The following is a 23,348-nucleotide window of genomic DNA, read 5'->3' on the forward strand; positions in this document are numbered from 1 at the left end:
ATTAGAGATTACCTTCGATTGTATGATTTTCAATCCACTCTACTATACTTTACTTATGCTATGATATCACGTGTGAAATGGGTTCATTCCTGCTCACAGCACACTCTATATTTAGGCACATTTAGTTTTTTAAACTTATTCAAATATTCCACATCACCACACTTTATGTCTTCGTCACCTTCCAGGTGTCAGCCAGCATAACTTGATTCGGAGTCCTAGTGGACAATCCTGGTCGGGATGTGTCAATAACTGTTTAATAGCAATTTAGCACTATATTTACCAACATTCTTAAGAGGAATTATGCCTCCACACAGGTGCTAATGGTTATTTGCGCTCGTCTCCCATAATATAACGACTCGTGTCTGAAGTTAATTTGGTGAGCAAAACTAAAGAATGGTGGGTGGATAATGGTGCTACACTCACTTTTGTTCTGATAGAAACATGTTCTCTACCTATGAAAATAATGATGATAAAGAGCATCTGTTTATGGGAAATTCTTCCACCTTCAAAGTTGAGGGCCAAGGGAACATGGTTCTGAAAATGGCATCTGGGAAGGAGATCACTCTCAATAAAGTGCTTCATGTTCCTGACATTCGGAAGAACCTGGTTTCTGGATCATTGCCTAGCAAGAATGGGTTCAAAATGGTTTTTGATTCTCATAAGTTTGTTCTCACCAAGAATGGAATGTTAAGTGGGAAAACGGTACCTTAGCGGCGGTATGTTCAAAATGAACGTGATGACTGTTTTTCCTAAGGAACAAGTAATGGTGGTCGTGCTCAAAGCTAATATGTAATGGTTGTTGTAATCAAGGTTAATATTGAATAAATAAAGTTTCTAGTACCAATATTTATTTAACTCGTTGTGTTGATCTTATTGTGTTGAGAAACTTGAATGAATGATCAAAGTTTGTTTATGTCCAGTTAGAGACACATCAGTATGGAACTCATGTTAGACGTCTGGGTTAGGGAAGCGGTGCAAATCATTTTTGTTGGATGATTTGTTTAAACTCATTTGTTCTGTTTTAAATATTTAATTTTTATGCATCTCTGGAACTAAGAATGTATATATATAATTTTTAATTTGGTCAATCACTGACAGTAAGTGATATGCATGATGTCTGTAAGTTTGTAAAATTAAGAATATATATATATATATATATATATATATATATATATGTTAATTTGAAAGGAAAACTAATGAAAAAGGGCTTGAAAACTTTGAGTTTTAATGATAAAGACAAAATAAAGGGTAAAGTGAATAGTACAACGATTGACTTTTTAGTGTAAAAATGTGGTTTTTCGTTAAAGTGAACAGTACCGGGTACTTTTCATTAAAGTTCCCTAATTTGAATTGGTATTCTCACAAGCGATGTGTCGTTTGCATTCTAAGAGTAGACACCTTCTTGCGAAAGAGCAAACTTTGTATGGATCATTTGGTTCTTGATGAGTCCATATTGTACCATATATTTTACCCTTATCTTAGTATTAATAAATTAGTTATTTTGTTAGAATTTTGATACTTTGTTATATATTTCCAATGTAGGACATTCGACTTCCTCTAGAGCAAAACATGATCAAATGGATGAATTTTGGAGTGATTTCAATTGGAGGTTATTCGTGAGTCTTTCAAGATGATTGTATCAAAATTTCAGATTTTTCTACTGAGCTATTTGACCGTGGCAATGAAATAAAGGCTCAACACGCAGCTTTCCCAAATTTACGTTTTTGGACATTTTGGGTATTTTGAAAGTCAATATGGTATTTTAAAATGAGACCTTTTAGGACCAAATCAGTGATTTGGTTGGTCAAAAGTCTGATTTTCTGAGAAGTTCGAATTTTAGTTTAAATAGGAAACTTTTTATTTCCTATTTTATTATTTTATTATGTTTCTTAGTTTTATTGTAAGACTTTTTAGGGTTTTATTTTGTAGTAGTATAAATAAGACTTTTTAGCTATTAGGGTGAGAGGGGGAAGAGAACGCATGCAACATTGAGAGACGAGAAGAGAACATGTGCACTACTTTAGAGAGCTTTGGAAGTTTATTTTCAAAGTGTTTTCTTTCCATGTTCTTAATAATATTTTGTTTTATGATTGTTCGTAACTTGTTCTTTACTAGGACGAAGCCATGAGCCTTAGCATGAATATGTGATTTTATTAATTTGCTTATGAATGGATGCATGCTTGCTTGCTTTGAATTATTAATCACCATGATTAAACTATCTAATTGTCTTAGTGATTCACGACCATTAGGGTTTTTAGACAAGTAATTTGATGCAATTTTTGACACACCCCGATCCTAGAATCAAGGCGTACTCGTGACGGCCAGCACGCCTTAATTCTAGGATCGGGGTGTGTCAATTTCTGTTGGAACATCACCTTGAAATTGAGGAGGGCTTCTTGTGATTAGTAATTGTAAGTTCACTTAAGGCGAACATCACACTCTTAAGGGTTGTATGGTTTTTCAAAGGGTTTTAACAAAGATTAATGAGTCTTGCATGTTTATATTTGATATGAACATCACAGACAGGTTGCATGTTTGATATACGTTTTCGCTTGAACATTACGAGGAAAATATATATTAGGAAAACCTAACCTTCAAGGCATATATGTAGAAATTCATAAGTAATTGGTAAAACTGCATAGGATTGTTAAGGGGACGGCGGAACACTAGGCTTTTACAATTTGGTTTTCAAAACGTTTTCTTTTGTTTTGTTTACTTTGCCAATTTCTTTAACCTTTTTAATTAAATTCATTTTTATTATTTTTAAATTCAAAATCAACTTTTTCCAATCTTTGTTTTCAAATAATTAATTAAGAATTAGTTTAAATACAAATTATTCATTCAATCTTTGTGGAAAACGACCTTGCTTGAGCCGTTTATACTACAACAACCTTGTACTCTTGCAAGTTTTTTTTAATTGTTTTTATCCTTATTTTTATAGGTGGTAAAAATCCTATTAGTTCTTCTCCAAAAGAATGAGCGGGTTTTAGTTGTGTCTCTCTTCCGTTAGATATGTGTACCCGCAGTATCAACTACTTGGAGACGCCACCAAACTGGTAATCTATACCCTTGGTGGGTCTATCAAAGTGAATTTGATATACGCGTGGTTTTCATGATGATCAGCTAAGTTTCATGAAAAATTGCCAATTGTAAAATGAATCTTGTGATTCTCACATGATCAATCCAATGTAACGATACAAGGAGATGTGTTATTATGAGACACAATCTCTGTGGTATGAAAATACATAATTATATGAACATGCACGCTGATCAAGTTTTATCTTTTGAAAAATTATAAAGGATTAGCTAATTAACATTAAGGAAGGTACTACTTTGACAACTACAATAAAGAAAGTCATAATTTCACCCCACATGTTAGTCGAATGCCTGCAAGAAAGGGTTAAGCATTTCAAAATGAGAGTTTAGCCATGGAAAACTCTCAAAGATCAAAGGGTAAAGGTAGAAGTGCCAATACGTGCTTATCCCAAGAGACCTGGTTTCTCTGTCCTCCCACTTATCATATACTCTCATCCTCTCCTATTTATGCGGTCACGGTTAAACCACGTCAATATTTTAATTACTATTGTTTTTTGTCTTATTATCTCTATAAAAAAAATCAATATAAAATGTTGACATAGCTTAACCGTGACCGCACAAAATATGAGGGAATAAGAGTGTATGGGAAGTGGGAGGGCAGAGAAGCCGGATCCTATCCCAAGAAGACTAATGAGGTCTCAAAGCCTGGAAGTATAGATAGACAGAGAACCTATCTTTCACATGTTTTTCTTAAAGTATGAAATTAAATTATTGATAGCATTATAAGGCAGCTACAATGTGAGGGAATGAATAGTGGTGGTATGTCTTGTCCTTGAGACTAAGTATCTAAGTAAGAAGAAACGAAAAGTAATTTGTTTTGTAATTCATAGTGATTAATTAACTGGACTTCGTAAATTAAATGTTATTATTAGTAATTTTTTAAGGTATATGGAAAAACTGGAGTTTTTTTTTTTCTACAAATACCGGGGGAGTATACCCAAATGTTAGTCAAGTAAACTACTTAGTAAATCCGGACATATGTTTTCAAGGAGCATATGTATAGAGGACTTAATATGGAAAAACAACTATACTCTCAAATGAAATATAATTTCATAAGATGGAAGTACGCACCAAAAGGAATAGTCAACCTAATGGATCCAATTTTAAAAAGATTGACTAGAGTGTAAGTTGTGTCATCGAATGGAATGGGTTAAAAACCGTAATTAGAGTAGTGTCTACATATTCATTTGCATATCATTGAGTCAATTTCCACTCATGTGGAAGATTGTTAGAAAGTTGATATAAAAATTGATATTAAATTTCTTCAATGAATGAAAATTATTAAAGAGTGTGTTGGATTAATTACATAGCTCAATAAAAGCCCATTGAATTATTACAAATTAGCCCAATAATATAATATTTCTAATCTATTTTTTATTTAAATATTGGGTAAACTGCCAATTTAGTCCTTGAATTATCACCTTAGTGAAAATTAGATCCCTAAACTATTTTTTTCAGAAAAATTAGTCCTTAAATTATAAAAATCTGTTAATTACATCCCTAATGTTATATTCAAAGCTACTATATTCAATTTTCCGTAAATTTAAGTCACGTTACTTGCATGTGATACACATTGGAGGGCATATTAGTACTTTTTCATAAAGAAATAATGAATGGAGTTAACTTTGGATGATAAGTTGGTACTTATTCATAAAGAAATAGTGTAAGTTAACTTTTGAGGGTAAATTAGACATTAAATTCACAATCTATATAAAATTTAATATTAAATTTCTTTATTTTTGGTCAGAGCCCAATATGATATTTTCAATATATTATTTATTTAAATATTTCTTAGGAATTTGATTTGGGGTCAAATTCAAAGGGACATACATTCCCTTCCAAGGAATGTCTTCTTTCAAAGTTCAAACTGATGAGTGATGAGTTGCATCCTTCAATCCAATACGATGCATTGGTTGACTCTTCAAATTGGGACAAACTCTTTTGGAAGAGACTCATCTGCATCTATAAATATAAGAACACTCATCAGGCTTATTAATTCAATTTCATTCCATTCAATGCATATTGACTACAAAATAAAAAGCCATTAGGATTTCATCATCCCATTTTGTGAGAGAGTTCCTGCATAATTTGATTCAAGAATCCTTGTAAATTGAAGCAAGGAAGTGGAGTCGTTGTATCTTGGGAGACGAGTGCTAGTAACCATTAGCACCTGTGTAGGGTGTAATTCGTCTTAAGATTAAAGCGTCTAACGCTTGCCTCGACTCAATTAAGGTTATTCTAAAACTCATTTAATTTTGTATGCCAATTCTAGTTTGATTGCTGTTTAATAGCAATTTAGCACTATATTTACCAACAAACTATGGCTAGGAAGAGATGATCGTTGAATCTAATACGTAGTGGCCAAATAAATGCATTCAAATGGTACCATGCAATAGTATGACCACTTGCCACCTCCATTAACAGATAGTGCTTACAAGCACCTCCTCATAGTGAATACAAAAGATGTCTTATGAGTTAAGTCATGACACGTACCTATGAGTTAAGTCATGACACGTACCAATTCTCTCCATGCTAACCCATAAACTTTACTATATAAATAAATACAAAGTAACAAATATACATATATATGAAAAGTAATAAATATAGAAATCTAATAAACGCACACTCATGACACATACCAATTCTCCCCATGCTAACCCATAAACTTTACTATATAAATAAATACAGAGTAACAAATATACATATGTATGAAAAGTAATAAATATAGAAATCTAATAAACACACACACACACATATATATGATATCTAAAAAAGCTCTATTTTAAAGAATAATAGTAAACATATATTTTAAAAATACGGAGTCTCACACAACCTTATACTAGAACATGATCGGTTGTAGCTTTGTATCCTTTTTCTGTAAGGAGAAAGGAACCAAAGTAAACGACTTCAGACTCTCCAAGTTAAATTTGGATGGATTCATTGGTGGCCCCTTCTGGAAGATATTTGTCTGAATAATTGAATCTCTCCTAAGCATGGCATGAATGCAACTGTGCATACCTCAAATATATTTTAGGGATACTTTGGATGTGCTCCTTAGTCTCTAATATTCTCTGATTCAAACCTTAATGATATTCAAAGTTTGATCAAAATCTTTTGACTTTGTACACCTCATTATATTACTATTAATATTTTTATTTTTCATAGTTTTGACATTAATTGTTTGATATTTTATGAGATTTATAATCCTATAAATTTAAAATCTCTCATTATAATACTATTAGAAATGGCTACAATAAAAAAATTCAAACATTTTAATTGAATAAATGGATAAAAACTATGTAACAATAAGAAATAATAAATGGCAAAAGAATGTATCCGTTGTGTTAAAAAAAATTGGTACATTTCACATATAACAAAGTGGTACATTAATAACGAATAATAGATACGTTATAAATAAATTAGGGTACAAATAAAAGATTAAAAAAATTATGAGTACAAATGAAATTTTAAAAAATATGGGTGCAAAAAGAAATTAATACATGGGTACAAATTCAAAATAAAAATAAAATACTACAAATTTAAAAAAAAAGGTTGCAAATTAAAAGTGGGTACAAACTAAAAATATAAATATATGATACAAAGTTTAGCCATAAAACATAAATATACCATATGTAATTTTTCTATCATTGATTAATTATAAAATATCACGTGATGGTAAACACATGGGCACAAATACAAATAAAACTTTAAAAAATATGGGCACAAAAAGAAATTAATATATTAGTACAAATTAAAACTGAAAAGAAAATTGGTACATATTAAAAATGAAAAGAAAATTGGTACAAATTAAAAAAGGTTTGAAAATTAAAAATGGGTACAAACTAAAAATAAAAATATATGATAAAAAATTTAGTCATAAATATAAATATACTAATTGTAACATTTTTAACACTAAATGAATATTTTTAGGTAAAAATATTTTATTATTGAAATAATTAATGACGTTATTAATACCCAAGAATCTTGATCAAAATTTGAAAAAGAATAATGTTTTAATCAATGAAGTAGTAAAAGGAGAGATGGGAACCTAATTTCTCCTATATTGGGATTTTTTGTACATCATGCAGGCTATGCAGCTGATCTGCTTTCACTACTACAAAATAGAGCTTTTATGACACTTATTAAAATTTTTAATGACATTTTTTTATTAAAAACGTTATTAAAATAAATCGATGACGCAACTAAAAAAACCAACGGGAAAGATTTATAAACGCAACTAAAATAAAAGACTGGTATGCGAATTCATCAAAACTTCCCAACCCTCACGACTCATTTGCTCCACTACCCAACCCACTCCCAGTCTCCCAGTCCCAGGCCAACTCCCAGATAGAGAATGAAATATCAACCCTCACGACTCATGGCGGAAGACTCCCTGTCTTTCTATCTCTCCCTGTCTTTCTCTCTCTGGGACGCCCAGAGTCTTCATCACAGAGTCTTCATCACGAACACTCACTGTCTTTCTATCTCTCCCTCTCTTTCTCTCTCTCTCTGGGACGCCCAGCCTTCATCAACCAGATTGATTGTCTTCCCCAAATTTCACTCAAAACCTAATTGTGTAAGGTAAGTTTGTTGGAATGGTTATGGGTTTTCTAGAAAATAATTTATATATTAATCTCTTTTGTGAAGTTGTATGGATTATTTGGAGCTATGTGGCTGGACAGATTTTAGTTTAGCCTTGTCATTTGCTAAAGTAGTTGTTGTACAAATTGTAGTTGAGATTGATTATTTGATTTGATTTGGTTAGTCATTGCCATGATCGTTGTTTTTTTTTTTTTTTTTTTTTTTAATAACTTTGTCATCCCCTTAATACCAATTCTGAATTAGATTAACTATTACTTTTATCTTCTTGTTTTTTTTTTAATCTTTAGATTGTGTGTTCTTGTGGGAGTTGGTGCTTATAGCACACCACATGTTTGATAAAACTCCTCATAAGCTCTGTTTATGGTCTTATGTGACATATGAACTGGACATAATAACTCGTGTTGGCTAATAGCAGTATGGTGTCTATCAATGCATTCAATTGTTTGTAGGTAGACAGACACACATATCTAACCCACAAGTGCACATTGGATAAATGAGCTTTATGTTCAGTTTGTCTTGAATTCACTCTCGTCTATTTATACGCTGCTATACACACACACATATGTACATGCAAATCTATGTGCACACACACAATACGTGACCTTTGGCTTGCATTTACTATAGCTGTAAATAATTCAAGAAGTAATAAATTCTTTTTTATCTTTAGCCTGCATTTACACACACATACGTACTTGACCTTTGGCTTGCATTTACAATCTGTTTTAGATGGATAAATCTTGGATGTCTATGGATAGAAGATCACAAATGTATTCTGAAGGGGTTGAAAACTTTTTGAATTATGCGATGCTTCACGCTACTGATATTAACTACATACGTTGTCCGTGCCTAAAATGTGGTAACATTAAATCAAGGACGGTTAAAGAGATAAGAGAGGATCTCTTTTTCAATGGTATAGATCAAAGTTATTGTACATGGTATTGGCATGGAGAAGCTGTTCCAGATAGTAAGAATGAGAAAATGAGTAATCGGGAAGAAATAGTTGAAGATAACATTATCGGGATGGTGGAAGCAGCTTATGATCATTTTGCGTCAAATCCTAAACAATTTGAGAAGTTGTTAGAGGATGCAGAGAAACCTGTATACCCTGGTTCAAACTTCACAAAGTTATCAACCTTGGTCAGATTGTACAATATAAAAGCAAAGAATGGGTGTAGTGATAAACTATTTGCAGATTTACTAGAATTTTTAGGAGTTTTGCTCCCACAGAAGAATGAAATACCCCCCTCTGTGTATGAAGCAAAAAAAACATTGTTTTCTCTCGGAATTGAGTACGAAAAAATACATGCATGCCCCAATGATTGCATCCTATACAGGAAAGAGCATTTAGATGCAATTGCATGTCCTACATGTGGTTTTTCTAGATGGAAGGTTAACAAAAGTTCTAGGGAGCCTAGTAAGGGGGTACCTGCAAAGGTACTATGGTATTTTCCCCCTATTCCAAGATTTCAAAGAATGTTTTATAATAGCAAGACAGCAAAGAATTTGATATGGCATGCCCAAGATAGAGAAGTTGATGGTAAGTTGCGTCATCCGGCTGACTCTCCCTCATGGAAGCTTGTTGACCACATGTGGCCAGAATTTGGTGATGACCCAAGAAATCTCCGACTAGCAATTTCAACAGATGGGATTAATCCCCATAGTGCTTTAAGCAGTAGATATAGTTGTTGGCCAGTGATTATGGTCACTTACAACCTTCCACCATGGTTATGCATGAAGCGAAAATTTATGATGTTAACACTGTTAATATCCGGCCCTAAGCAACCAGGTAATGATATTGACGTTTATATGGCACCACTTATTGATGACTTAAAAACTCTATGGGAGATTGGTGTTGAAACTTATGATGCATACAATAAGGAGAACTTTATGGTAAGGGCTGTGTTATTATGGACCATCAATGACTTTCTTGCTTATGGAAACTTATGTGGGTGTAGTGTGAAAGGATACTCTGGATGCCCTATATGTGGTGATAGAACATCTTCTAAATGGCTAAAGTTAGGGAGAAAGGTAATCTTTACTGGTCATAGAAGATTCCTACCACAAAATCATCATTACCGACAACAAAAAAAACCATTTGATGGTACTCAAGAGTTTGGGTTAGCTCCATCTCCGTTGAGCGGGGAAGAAATATTGCATGAAGTTGAAGGAATCAAAATATCATGGGGTAAGAAGAATGTAAATCTCCTTGGAAAAAGGAAGGTGAGGAGTGGAACAAAGGCAAAAGTAATTGATAAAAAGGCTGATGCTCAAACTCGTTGGAAAAAGAAGTCAATCTTCTTTGATTTACCATATTGGAAGTCACTCCATGTTCGACATTGTTTAGATGTTATGCACATTGAGAAAAATGTTTGTGAGAGTATCTATGGTACATTACTTAACATTCCTGGAAAAACAAAGGATGGCGTCGCAGCCCGGAATGATCTAATTGCTTTGGGTCTACGTACGGATTTGGCACCAAAACATGGAAATAACAAAACATTTCTTCCCCCAGCACCTTATACATTATCTAAGGCTGAGAAGATTTCAGTTTGCAAAGCATTGTCCGAACTCAAGGTCCCATCAGGATATTCTTCAAATTTCAGAAACCTTGTGTCAATGGAGGAGCTGAAACTGTTTAATCTTAAATCTCATGATTGTCATATACTTATGCAGCAACTACTTCCTGTGGCACTTCGTGCAGTACTGCCAAAGCATGTAAGATATGCTATCACCAGATTTTGTCTATTCTTTAGTCACTTATGCAGCAAAACAGTTGATGTTTTAAGGTTAGATGAAATACAAAGTGAGTTGGTGATTACTTTGTGCTTGCTTGAAAAGATTTTTCCACCTTCGTTTTTTGATATAATGGTCCATCTCACAGTGCACTTGGTTAGGGAAGTTCGCTTATGTGGCCCGGTTTATTTTCGTTGGATGTACCCTTTTGAAAGGTACATGAAAATATTAAAGGGTTATGTGAGAAATAAATATCGTCCAGAGGGTTGTATGGTTGAATGTTATATTGCAGAAGAAGCTATAGAGGTTTGTAGCGAGTATTTATCAGGGGTAGACCCAATTGGAATTCCGTTGAAGATTCGTTCACATCATAAAGATGTTGGCCATCCATTATCGGCTGGAAAATTTTTGAAGGCGGATAAAAAGTATTGGCAGCAAGCACATCACTATGTTTTGGATAACACACTTGAAGTGGAACCTTATATCAAGTAAGTTCAACCACTCATACTCATTTATATAGTTTAACTTAGCATTATTTTTTCATTTACTTACAACATTTCCTATCCTTTTGACCAACTCAATGTTAATTATCAGGGAGCATAAGAAATCCTTGATTAAGGAGCACCCCAAAAAATCAAAAAATTTGAAGTGGCTTCAGGATGAACATAATCGAACTTTCATTTATTGGCTGCAAAAAAAGGTATTAAACTCGCATTGTACTTATGTACTAACAGTTTTGTTTATGAACTCAAACTAATTATGCAAACATATGCAGGTTGAGGATGAGCTTAATGTCCCTAATAATCACATATCCGAAACCTTGAGATGGATAGCACATGGCCCTCGAGATGAAGTAACAAAATATTCTGGATATTCCGTTAATGGTTGTAATTTTCACACTAAGTCTCGTGATGATTCACAAGTTACTCAAAATAGTGGAGTAAGCTTAGTGGCCAATACGATGCAAATTTCAAGCGCTAAGGATAAGAATCCTATTATCGCAGATATGACTTTTTATGGGGTGATTCAAGAGATATGGGAACTTAATTATAACGCATTCACGCGTGTAGTATTTAAGTGTGATTGGGTTGAAAATAAAAGTGGCATCAGATTAGAAGAGTTTGGGATCAAATTAATTGACCTCAACAAAATTGGACATAAGTCAGATAGTTTTGTTTTAGCTACTCAAGTGAAGCAGATATTTTACATTGCAGATCCAGAGGATTCAAGGTGGTCGGTTGTACTGCCAGGGCCTCAGTATGATTGGCTACATGATGATGAGCTAGGAGATACTATAATTGAATGTGAATGTCTTACTACTAAATTGCCACCCGTTGAGTCATTTGATGTACTAACTGAGGAGTCTGATGATATCTACATGCGGGATGACTGCGAAGGCATTTGGGTTGAAAATACATAGTATATCACTCAGAGGAATATCTACTCTATTTCATATGTTATTGAATGCTATGTTGAATGCATATTTTAAAATTACATTAGGACTTTATATTTTCTCCATACTTTTGGATTTATCTTGTTTAGTTGTTACTTATTGGTAAGGCTTAATTTTTTAGAGATTATTAGGCTGAGATGAAGTATGATGAAAATGTTTGTGGAAATGGGAGTTGAATTAATGTTGTTATGTTTTTTCGAGTATTGACAATTGTCACTTAGGGAGTATTTGTTTATTGAAATGAACATTGGAATTGAATTGAATGAAGGTTGGTTTTATGATTTTGGAGAATGGTCAATTGCCCTATTTCTTTATTTTTCTTTCTTCCTCAACCAAATATTGGCATGAGCCTATCCGTTTAAGGTTCATTGAAGGAACCAAACATTACCTTTAAGGTTCTTTATATTTCTTTCTTCCTCATCTTACTAATTTGATCATTGTCTTGATTTTAAATGAATCTTGCAGAATATCTTGATGAAATGACAGATTCAGAAGAAGATGAACAAGATTTTGTAACAAGGAAACCAAGAGGTGCAACTCAATTGCAAGAGTTGGTGCAAGGTAGAAGTGATGGGGATCGGTTGGAGGTTGGATATAACAGTAAAGGACAACCGTGTGGACTTGCAGGAGCAAAACTAGCTAGTTTTATTGGTGTTATGGCGCGTACCACAGTTCCAATTACAATTCCAACTTGGAAAGAAGTAGAGTCATCTTATAAAAAAAAGATTTGGGACATGGTCCAGGTATGTCTCCAAAAAATTAAACAAAAAAAAAAAAAAGCTTTTACATCTGTACGACTTTGTGAAAGTAATGATTAATTTCTATTATGCATTTGTAGAAAGCCTTTATAGTACATTCAAACAGCAGAGCGGATGTTTTGAAGAGTGCTGCAAAGACATGGCGAACGTTCAAGAGTAGTCTAACATGTGAGTACATATTAAAGTTCAAAGATCAACCTGAAGTCTTAAAGAAACCACCAGAAATCTATGATTTCATTCGTCAGCCGGTATGGGATGAATTTGTGAGGTCGAGATTGACAGAGAAGCATATGGTACGTATATATGATTTCAAAATTAAGTAAGAAGCATTTGGTAAATATTGTGTTTTGCTATTATTAAAGACTAATTATTGAATTGCATTTGATAGAAAATCCATGAAGAACAATCGAGGAGGCGAGCTAAGCATAAGTACCCTCATCGACTTTCTAGAAAAGGCTATGCAAGATTGGAAGAACAAATAGTAATGTCCTGTTTCTTTTGTATTCATTTAATTATCATACAAATAAAAACTATCTGATCTAATTTTGATATGTTCATCCAAATAGAAATCAGCTTATGGAATCACTGCTGACATTGACCGATCAGTGCTTTGGAAGCTTGGGCGTGTTGATAAAAAGGGAAACTATACGAATGAGATGGTGAAAGTACGCGATGATAAAATAGTAAGTTTTATGTGTAAGGTTGGGAAAGATACTTAATTGATGTATTTCATACTAATGCCAATTGTTATAGGATGAAGTAACTAAGGCCGTTGAAGATGGGACTTTGCGAACGTCTGGTAGTAATGACATATTGACAATTGCTTTGGAAACACCTGAATATTCGGGTCGTGTAAGAGGTGTTGGAACTGGCATCAGTCATAAATTGTACTTCAAGACTCCAAGATGCAAAACTCAATCGAGTCAACAACAAATGATGCAAACACATTTGGAGCAGCAAAGTTTACACATTGAGGAGTTAAATAAGAAGTTCAATTTGATTGCTTCTTTGTTAACTCCAGATCAGTTGAGCAAGATGCAAGAGTTAGTCCAATCTAATGTGGTACAGTCCAATCATATTTCTGAGAAAGCTAGTTGCACAGCAAAGAAAGAAAAAAATGAAACATCTACTGAGAAAGTGAAACAGGGTGATCTGGTGGAAATCATGTCTAAGAAGAGAGCGAAACATGACGATGTGCCGGAAATCATGTCTAAGAAGAGAGTGAAACAAAAGGTTAGCAAGAATACTAAAACCATGGATAAGATTGAAGCTATGAAGGTATGTACTAGTCATGCAAGTTTCGTTCTTCTTAACTATAATAGTAGCATGTTAATCTAAGTTTACTTTTCTTAGGTCAAGCAAAAGGATATGCAGGAAATATCTGATTTGAACATCATGGAAAAGACGAACAAAATTGCAAATTCAAACGAAAAAGAAAGTGATATCAAGAAGTATTTCAAGGTACATAGTCATTGCAGTATTTGTTCTTCTTGGCTATTTGAAGTAGCGATTATTAATTAAATTTAATTTTTCAAGGTAAAGCAAAGTGACCAACAGAACATATATGATGTGAACATCAATAATGAGACAAACAAAATTGCAAATTCCATGGAAAAAATATCTGATATCAAGAAGGTACATGCCTTTTATGTCTTCCCTATTTATGCTATAATCCCAACAGTAGTTGATTATTAATGAAATATTTTTTTAAGGTACAACAGTGCAAGCTCGCTATAGACACTGCTAGTAACATTGTTGCATATGGATCAGTCATTCCATTAGACGGGCCAATACATGGAGTTCCACTTGGGCCTATGAATCTACGTGTTTCTATTGATGTAGCAATTAAAGAAGATGCTCTTCTTCCAATACCTAGTTGTGAAGCTGTGAATATCAAACAAGCAATTGGGAGTCACGTAGCTTGGCCACGGCATCTTGTTGTGACAAATGATGAGGTACTCCTACGTGATTTTCTTATGAATATGTGGAAAAAATTATAGTACTAATATGTCTCATTTCACTATATTAATCTATCTATGCAAAGTCGAGAACGAATCCTCCCCTCAGACAAAGATCCCAAAAACAACCTTTGGCTTTACGTTCACTTATGCTCATAGCTCAAAACATGCATAAGGATGTTACAGTGCCTATCATCATGGAATCTGATCTATTTGGAAATGAGCACACAACATTTATTGGTGGAGATGACATCATTCAATTTTGTTCTATGGCTGAAATATCGACTGTTTGCATTTCAATTTACATCAGGTTTGACATAATCTTAAATTTATATACAATACAATCTATTGCATGCAATCCACATTGGGTAATGATAAGATACTAATTGCCTCATTTTTTTGTAGGCAACTTTGGTCAACGTTGAAGAAGAACAATCTTGATGGATTGTTTGGATTTGTAGATCCTAGCAGAATCTCTCAAAAGGCTGGCAGAAAGGAACAAAGATCAAATGCACTGGCTCTTAGATTACAGAACTGCAAAAAAGGACAATTAATTTTTGCTCCGTATAACAAAGGGTTATTAGTACTATGTGTTTTGAATTTTTTGTTCCTAACAGATCAGTAGTTGACCATTGTGTAATAAAGAATGCAATTATCTATGTTTTGTAGGTTTCATTGGTTGTTGGCTATTATTGACCCCTATGAGGAATTAGTGTATTATATGGACTCGCTTAATTGGATACAGATAGATCCTGGAATGAAGGACATTGTTGAACTGTAAGTATTTGGATATATGTTTGTCTTTATTTCATGCATTTCAAGATTTGTATATATTCATGTGTTCTTATCCTCTATGTGCAGAGCACTGAAGATGTTTAAAGCTCAAAAGGGAATAAAGGGTCGAAAAAACATCAATTGGAAAGTAGTAAAGGTAAGGAACATTGTGTTTTGACTTTAAATTAATCTGACTAACTTACATTTTATTCTTTTTTATTTGTATATGCAGTGCCCTTTGCAAGAAGGAACTGTAGAATGTGGATATTATGTGATGAAATACATGAAGGAAATCATTAATGATCCAAACTGCTCAATTATTACCAAGGTTAGTACTACTATTACAAAGAGCACTTAAGCGGGTGTATTCGCTACTATCTTATTAGTATTAGTTCTTTGTAGGTAATTTATAGTTCAGGCAAATTAATTTACAGCTAACCATGGTTTTTACTCAAATCATTGGCAACCCATGAAGGAAATCGGCATAACTGAACTAAATTACTTGAATGTTCACACTATTGATGATGAGATGGATTGTTGTTAGCGTGATTTGTAGTGTTTAATTAAAGTTAATTACAATAGAAATTGGAACTTTTGAATCTTCCAAAAGATGCCCAATTGGATTTTAGCTCTTCAAAACCATCCTAGGTATTCGTGTATTGAGTTGATTCAAGTCATCAATGAGTTTGTTTTTTTTTTCTTGTCTGGATTCAGATTCTAATTCTTGATTTTTTTTTTTTTGTCTTCAATAAAATTGTAATGCTAGTCTATCTTTTGTTTACGTTTGAATGTGATAAATAAATAGGTTCAGAGCTGATTTTGTTAAGCCATGTTGTGTTTGAGCTTGGTGTTATTTACCATCAAGATGAGGCCTTTAAAGTTTAAATCTTTTGCTAGACCGCTTGACGTTTTATTAGCTCTATACCAAGTGGAAAAAAAAAAAAACACATTAGCGAAAAATACGACTAGAGAACCCTTGTTCTTTCTGGGCTAGTTGATGCTAATTGACCACCTCCTTATTAGTTAAATGATTGAAATTAGTTTTTGTCCTGACATGTTCTCTTTGGTTGTGATTTGTTGCAGTTCAAAGAAAAAGCTACATACACTCAACATGAAATTGATGCGTTAAGAATAGAGTGGGCTGAGTATGTTGATGACTTCATCCCAATAGATGAAACACTAGATTAGCTGGTTTGTGAAATTTTAAATTAAGTGAACTTATAGTTTTATTTTAGTAGGAAACTCTACACATTATATTGTCTTTTGTAATACTTTGGTAGTGGATGAATTACAAATTTATGAAGCAATACTGTTTAATTTGAGGTAAATATCTTGCTTCTTGGATGAATTATGTAAGTCTTCTTATATGTCATCATACATATTTTAGGACATGTATTGAATCGTTTATGACACGCTTTGTGTGTCGTTGGTAATATTCAATGACACTGCAGTGCTATGGTAAATGACGCTATACAGATGTCATGTTTACTATACCATGACGCTCATTCCTCTGTTTATGACACATATTCTGCATCTCAAATTGAAATAGATGACACGCGTTTTTAATTCAATGACGCTTGTTAGGTGTCTCTAAAAGCTATACATGACACTGTGTGTATGTCATGATTAGTATATCATGACGCTTATTCCTATGTTTATGACACTTATTTCATGTCTTAAATGGTAATAGATGACACAAGTTCTTAATTCAATGACGCTTGTTAGGCGTCCTTAAAAGTAATACATGACATTCTTTCAACGTCATTAAAAATATCTTTAATGACACCCACAAAGATGACGCTAAACCCTTGTGTCATTAAACTTTTAACATGACCCATAAAATGCGTCATGTATGTAAAAATTTGTAGTAGTGTTTTGATCAGGAGCTCCATTCTGCGGGACTCTATCATAACAACCACACAGAGCATTTTGTTGGTTATTAAATTCTAAACTGTTATGTTTAGCTTTAATTAACAACTTGTTGATGTGGCAATAGTTATAAAGAGTACTTGCAAATTTCTTGATAGAGATTTTTACCACCTGGATAAAAATACATAAATATACTTGTAAGAATACAAGGTTATCGTAGTATAGCAGCTTAAGTAAAGTCGTTCTCCACAAGAATTGAATGAATAATTTATGTAAATACCAAATCTTAATTAATTATTTGAAAACAAAGTTGGGAAGAGATTGATTTTATGAGCTAAAATATTAAAAACGAATTTAATTAAAAACAATTAAAAAAATTGGGAAAGTAAAGAAAACAAAATAAAATAGTTTAAAAAAAAAAATTAAGCACTAAGGTTCCGCCTTCACCTTAACAGTCTTACGTCTTTCTTCCAATTACTTATAACTTGCACATACAATTTGAAGGTTAGGTTTTCCTAAAGTATATCTCACTTGGAACCTTCAACATAAAATGTATATCTAACATGCAACCCGTCCGTGGCATCCAGATCGAATGTGAACATGCAAGACTCATTAAGTTTTGTGAAATCCTTTTAAAAACCCATATAACCCTTAAGACGCGTCGTCCATCCTAATAAGTTACATATATTAACCACAAGAAGCTAGAGCCAATTTCAGGGACAGCCCTCTGCCAAAATTGCATCAAATTACATTTCTAAATATCCTAATGGTGGTCAATCATCAAAACAATTGGATAGTTTAGACCGGTGATTAATAATTCAAAACTTGCATGTATAATATCATAAGCAAATTAAAAAGAAACTACCTATTTTTGCTAAGGCTCGTGGCCTCGTCCTAGCAAACGAAACTAGTTACGAACAGTCATAAAATAAAATATTATTATTAACATGGATAAAAAACATCTTGAAAATAAACTTGAAAAGCTCTCTGAGTGGTGCTTGTGTTCTCCTCCCTTCCTCTTTTCCTAATGGCTTAATAACCTTATTTATACTAAATACAAAATAAAACCCTAAAAGATCTTAGAATAAAATTAGGAAACATAATAAAATAATAAAACAGAAAATAAAATATTTTCAATTTAAACTAAAATTCGAACTTATCAGAAAATCCATCTTTTGATTGACCAAATCAATTCTGATTTGGTCCCAAAAGGTCTCATTTTAAAGATTGAGACGTCCCTAACAAATCCTCAGAAAGAATCTTCCTCAAAATATGTCATCGTGACCTCCAAAATACCTAAAACGTGCAAAAACGTCAATCTGGAAATGATGTGCGCTGAGCTTTTATTTCATCGCCACGGTCAAATGGCTTGGTAGAAAAATCTGAAATTTTGACACAATCATCTTGAAAGACTCACGAACATCTCCAATTAGAATCACTCTAAAATTCATCCATTTGATCACTTTTTGCCCCAAAGAAAGTCTAATGTCCTACATTGAAAATATATAACAAAGTATCAAAATTCTACCAAAATAACAAATAAACTATAACTAAGATAAGGGTAAAATATATGGTATAATAGGGACTTATCATACATCATGCAGGCTATACAGCTGATCTGCTTTTGATCAGTAACTCCTTTCTGCGGGACTCTATCATAACAACCGTTGGTTAATAAATTCTAAACCGTTGGTTCATGTGGCAATAGTTATCAAGGGCTGAGATTGTATCTTTAGTCTTAGGCTCAGATGTTAAGCAAGTGACAAGGTCTTATAAGGCTTTGTAAATGCATGGTAGGATGAACTCATAGGCTTTCCTATATTCTCTCTAGCCTAACGGCTAGATTTGTACTCTTGTGATGGAATGAAATACACACACAGATAGCATGTTTCATGCTCCTTGAGATTGGGATCCAAGTTTTTGTTTCACCATTTTTCTTCGTTTTACGTTCTTCTTCCTTCATCATGGTTATTTCCCAGAAATTCATTTGAATACAAAGAGAGATTGTAACATGGTATCTAGAGCTCAAGTTCGATTCTGAACTGGGTATTGTTGGAAGTTTGAGTAGAAATTTCTTTGTCCCACATTGACCATTTCCAAAAGATTTTATCACTTTATAAGGCTTTGTTCTTTATAGAAAGTGATTGGAGTCATAGGCCTGGAGACTAAAATTGGGCTAACCCTTGGGGTTGGGCTTTGGGGTGTACTAGTTAATTGGTAATTAATATATAATTAATTATATTTAATATATAATTAATATATATTTAATTGTCAAAAGATGGGCCTTGGGCTCTAATAATTAAATTAATTATTTATTTTCGGAATTAATTAATTATTTTTTAATTTCGAATTTAAATTAATTAATTAATTATTTTTACCAACAGACTCATCTTTTCAGATGAAGTCTGAAGTGTGAAAACGCAGAAACAAAAACACCATTTTCAGCAGATGTCTCCCAACAGATGCATCCCTTCCTCATACCTGTTGCGAACAGGTATAATCACATTATATATACATCCATCTGCATGGCATTTAAGATACAGAAAAATCATAAATCTTCTCCTGCAATCATAAACATCCTTTCTGAGAGAACCACATTAATATTCGCCAGAAGTCAATTTTCCGGTGCTGAAATTTCTGACTTAGATCGTTGAATCCTGGTGAAGCAGACGTCCGTAGAACTACAAGCACTGAGTAGGGGCGAAATTTCTGTTTCAAGGACATTGCGGTACGCAAGCCTCGATCTTCAAGTTGTCTGTTTTTATAAATCGTATTCTAGTTTATATTCTGTTAATTCCTATTGCATTCATTATTTATTAGCATATATCTCGATCTTCAAGTTGTCTGTTTTTATAAATCGTATTCTAGTTTATATTCTGTTAATTCCTATTGCATTTATTATTTATTAGCATATATCAATTATCACAGATTGTTGACTTATATCCAACAAGTATTTGTTCTATGAAATTTTTGTGAGAAAATCCAATGAGAAATCTCTCAACTTCATTCTGATTCGAGCTAAATGGCTGGACCTAGAAGCAGTGAGCTACAAGCTTCCTTTTTTTATGGAACGGAATTTGAATTCTAGAAAGTCAAGATGATTACTATCTTCAAATCGTACAAGATTTGGAAGTGGCAGACAAAGAGATTGTAATCTCATAATCAAAGAAGAAGAAGGAGAAAGCTAAATCGAAGATGAAGGAGGATGGATCTTCATCCGTTTGTTGAATTGTAAGTCTCTAGCTGGTTAGGAAATAAGATGTGTATTACATTTGTGTATTCACTTAAGTCTAAATACCAAGTGTGCAGCTCTAATATAGTAAGGCAAATAATGCCAGATATAATGATCCTAGCAGCTAACTAAATGTAAGGCTGAGATTGTTATTGTGAAGAGAGATTCTAACGGTTATAAAAAGCACAGTTAAAGTGTGAATTGTAATCAAATGAATGAGAACATGCTGTGCTAGATTTTGCAAAGACAGAAACCTTCAAGAAAATTCCTCCATTGTTATCCTTCCTATTTTTTTGGTTCTTCATCTATTATTCATAACCAGTCTTCTGCAAATCATGATCACTCATATTTTTCATGCATTTATACCATCTATTTCTAAAGTCTTTGTGATGTTTTTGTGTTAAAATTGTGGCATTTTACCTTACCTTGTAATAATGTGCAGTTAAATTTGTTTTAGGATCAATTTCAAGCAAAATGGAGAAAAGGAATTAATAAAAACAAATAAAAGAAATGGAAGTGGAGCTTGTCTCCACGGGGTGATGTTTTGAAAAATCATTGCCTTATTGTTTAAGGCAACAGATGGCAAGAAAGAAAGATAAAGGATGAGAACACATGGAAGTGGAACAAAAAGATAGAAAGAAAAGAAATTAAAAAAAGAAAAGGAAACGGAGGTTGGGCAATAAGAAAGAAAAAAGAGAAGAAGAAAAGAGAGTAGGGCACGGCAAATATGATGGCACGGACAGAAAGAATAAAAGCAAAGAAGACAGAGAGGAGAAAGGCACGGACATGCAGGAATAGAAAAGAGAAAAGAAAGGGGAGACCGACAGAAATGATGGACTGACAGAAGGAAGAAAGAAAAGAAAAAATAAAAAAAAAGGGAAATAGAGAGGATGGCACACGAACAGAAAAGAATAAGAGAAGAAGGGAGAGCAATACAAGAAGCAGAGGGCAATGCACAGAGAGAGGAAGAGCAGAGGAAGTCAGGAGCACGGGAGAAAGGAAAAGAAGTCAGGAGCAACGGAGAGCTCGTCTTGCTAAATCGGGTGTTTTCTTTCTTTGTTATTTTGTTTTATGGATAATTTCTTATGTATTAATACAAGTATGTATAACTAATTTATTTTGCTAGAGTGAGGTCATGAGCCGCAACATGAATACGTAGATTTCTCTTTCAATTGCTTAAGTGTTGTTACATGCTTGCTTTGATATTTTCAATCACTGAATTAAACTATCTATGTACCTTGATGCTTGATCACCATTAGGATGCTTAGAAAAGTTATCGGATGCAATTTTGAACAAATGTCACGTTAAAATTGGTTGTGCTTCTTGTGATTGAGGATTGTACTCTCCTAAGGTAAATATCATGCTCTTAGGGATTACATGGTTTAACAAAAGGATTTTCACCAAGATTAATGAATCACTCATGTTTATATTTAATCCAAATGTCATGGATAAGTTGCATGTAGTGGTATGCGTTTTAGCTTGAATGTCACAAGTAAAACATACACAAGGAAAATCTAACTTTCAAAGCATATGTGTTTTCAATTATTTAAGCAATTGGAATAGCTACGTAGGAGTGTTGTTGGTAAAGGTTGAACTCTAGCATATTGTCAATCTATTTTTCTTCAATCATTTATTTTATCTTGAATTTCCTCGTTTACTTGTTTTGTTTAGTTGAATCATTATTCTTATAAACCAATTCCCATTTTAGATATTTGTGTAAGTCACATCCAGTAATATTTAGTTTCGTCAAATTAGTTTAGTTCTTAGAGTTAAATAAGTTAAATACACAAAAACTCGTAAATTGTTTATATCAGTCCCTGAGGAGATCGACCTTGCTTGAGCCATTCTATACTACAAACACTTGTTCTCTTACAAGAATTTTCTATGGTTTAACCATTTGTTTTACAAGTGGTAAAATCGCTATCAAGAAATTGGCGCCGTTGCCGGGGACTGTGCCAACAGTTCCCGAGATTTTGTGTTTATTTTTCTTATGCTTATGTTTAAGTCTTATTTTTATTAATCATTAAATTTAAAAAAAAAAAAGCAATTAATTTAGTTGAGTTTCGATCTTTGATTAAGTGCAGTGGATGTGTGGTGTGAGATTTTTGTCTTTGTTTAACTAACTAGTGGTTGCCAATTTGCATAAATTGTGTTTTTAATTCATCTAGGTTTACTTACTTTCTTTTCCTTTTTGTTGTTTAGTTACTTTCTGTTAAGTTTTATTTTATTTTACTTTTATTTTTATTTTTATTTTTTTATTTTTTTGGCTTAATATTTCTGTTGTTTGTTCAGGTGTAGTATATGGTGATTGGAACAAGGTCCAAGAAACAAGTGCTTATTCCTTACGACCCTGAACCAGAGAGAAGTGCAAGGAAGTTAGCTAGAGAAAAATATTTAGCACAGGATTCCAACCTTGGTGATACTTTTCTTAAGGATTTGTTCCGTGGTCTTGAGAGCAACACATCTATTTTCCAACCTTTGGCACCAGTTGCACACATGGCCCTAGCCTTACCTGCAGCAGGTCAACCTTTAAGGAATTCATTGGCAGTGAGAATCAATGCAGTGCCAAGGTGCATTATATATCCAGATGTGAAAGATGGGACAACCTTTGAAATCAAACCTCACATCTTCAACATATTGCCATCCTTTCATGGGTTGCCAAACAGTGATCCCAACATGCATATGGCTGATTTTATTGAGGCATGTGACAACACCATAATCAGAGGTTTCTCTTCTGAAGCTATCAAGTTACGCTTGTTCCCGTTCTCTTTGAAGGACAAAGCCAAGGCGTGGCTGCATTCTCTGCCTGCCAATAGCATTACAACATGGACGGAATTGCAAGAAAAATTTCTCAATAATTTTTTTCCTTCTTC

The 23,348-nt window shown here is 33.3% G+C and overlaps 3 protein-coding genes across 3 annotated transcripts; all 3 read left to right on the forward strand.

Annotated features, from left to right (window-relative positions):
- Positions 1–441: 441 nt before the first annotated feature.
- On the forward strand, positions 442–11,851 carry LOC126617060 (uncharacterized). Its single transcript, XM_050285130.1, has 4 exons — positions 442–702; positions 8,425–10,919; positions 11,026–11,131; positions 11,207–11,851. The coding sequence occupies exons 1-4, from the start codon at positions 442–444 to the stop codon at positions 11,849–11,851; spliced, it is 3,507 nt and encodes a 1,168-aa protein (XP_050141087.1).
- Positions 7,222–15,225, forward strand: LOC126617061 (uncharacterized). The gene is made up of 11 exons (XM_050285131.1): positions 7,222–7,677; positions 12,350–12,627; positions 12,723–12,935; positions 13,031–13,123; positions 13,209–13,307; positions 13,396–13,875; positions 13,996–14,103; positions 14,179–14,277; positions 14,355–14,597; positions 14,777–14,910; positions 15,006–15,225. Exons 2-11 carry the CDS (start codon positions 12,364–12,366, stop codon positions 15,223–15,225), a joined length of 1,953 nt encoding a protein of 650 aa, XP_050141088.1. The 5' UTR covers positions 7,222–7,677; positions 12,350–12,363.
- A 21-nt stretch (positions 15,226–15,246) lies between these two features.
- LOC126614745 (uncharacterized) lies at positions 15,247–16,760 on the forward strand. The gene is made up of 4 exons (XM_050282400.1): positions 15,247–15,377; positions 15,462–15,531; positions 15,607–15,702; positions 16,458–16,760. The coding sequence occupies exons 1-4, from the start codon at positions 15,247–15,249 to the stop codon at positions 16,560–16,562; spliced, it is 402 nt and encodes a 133-aa protein (XP_050138357.1). The 3' UTR covers positions 16,563–16,760.
- The last annotated feature ends 6,588 nt before the right edge of the window (positions 16,761–23,348 follow it).

The sequence above is a fragment of the Malus sylvestris genome, chromosome 3, assembly GCF_916048215.2.
Source record: "Malus sylvestris chromosome 3, drMalSylv7.2, whole genome shotgun sequence".
NCBI classification, from domain to species: domain Eukaryota; kingdom Viridiplantae; phylum Streptophyta; class Magnoliopsida; order Rosales; family Rosaceae; genus Malus; species Malus sylvestris.

Excerpts from the sequence above, each read along its gene's own strand:
- LOC126617060 (XM_050285130.1), top strand. The coding sequence starts at position 442 with ATGTTCTCTACCTATGAAAATAATGATGATAAAGAGCATCTGTTTATG. Across the intron at positions 703-8,424 it reads GAATGTTAAGTGGGAAAACG|ATGGATAAATCTTGGATGTC; the intron begins GTACCTTAGCGG and ends AATCTGTTTTAG. Across the intron at positions 11,132-11,206 it reads TTTATTGGCTGCAAAAAAAG|GTTGAGGATGAGCTTAATGT; the intron begins GTATTAAACTCG and ends AAACATATGCAG.
- LOC126617061 (XM_050285131.1), top strand. The coding sequence starts at position 12,364 with ATGACAGATTCAGAAGAAGATGAACAAGATTTTGTAACAAGGAAACCA. Across the intron at positions 13,876-13,995 it reads AGAAGAGAGTGAAACAAAAG|GTCAAGCAAAAGGATATGCA; the intron begins GTTAGCAAGAAT and ends TACTTTTCTTAG. Across the intron at positions 14,911-15,005 it reads TGCATTTCAATTTACATCAG|GCAACTTTGGTCAACGTTGA; the intron begins GTTTGACATAAT and ends ATTTTTTTGTAG.
- LOC126614745 (XM_050282400.1), top strand. The coding sequence starts at position 15,247 with ATGCAATTATCTATGTTTTGTAGGTTTCATTGGTTGTTGGCTATTATT. Across the intron at positions 15,378-15,461 it reads ATGAAGGACATTGTTGAACT|AGCACTGAAGATGTTTAAAG; the intron begins GTAAGTATTTGG and ends CTCTATGTGCAG. Across the intron at positions 15,532-15,606 it reads TCAATTGGAAAGTAGTAAAG|TGCCCTTTGCAAGAAGGAAC; the intron begins GTAAGGAACATT and ends TTGTATATGCAG.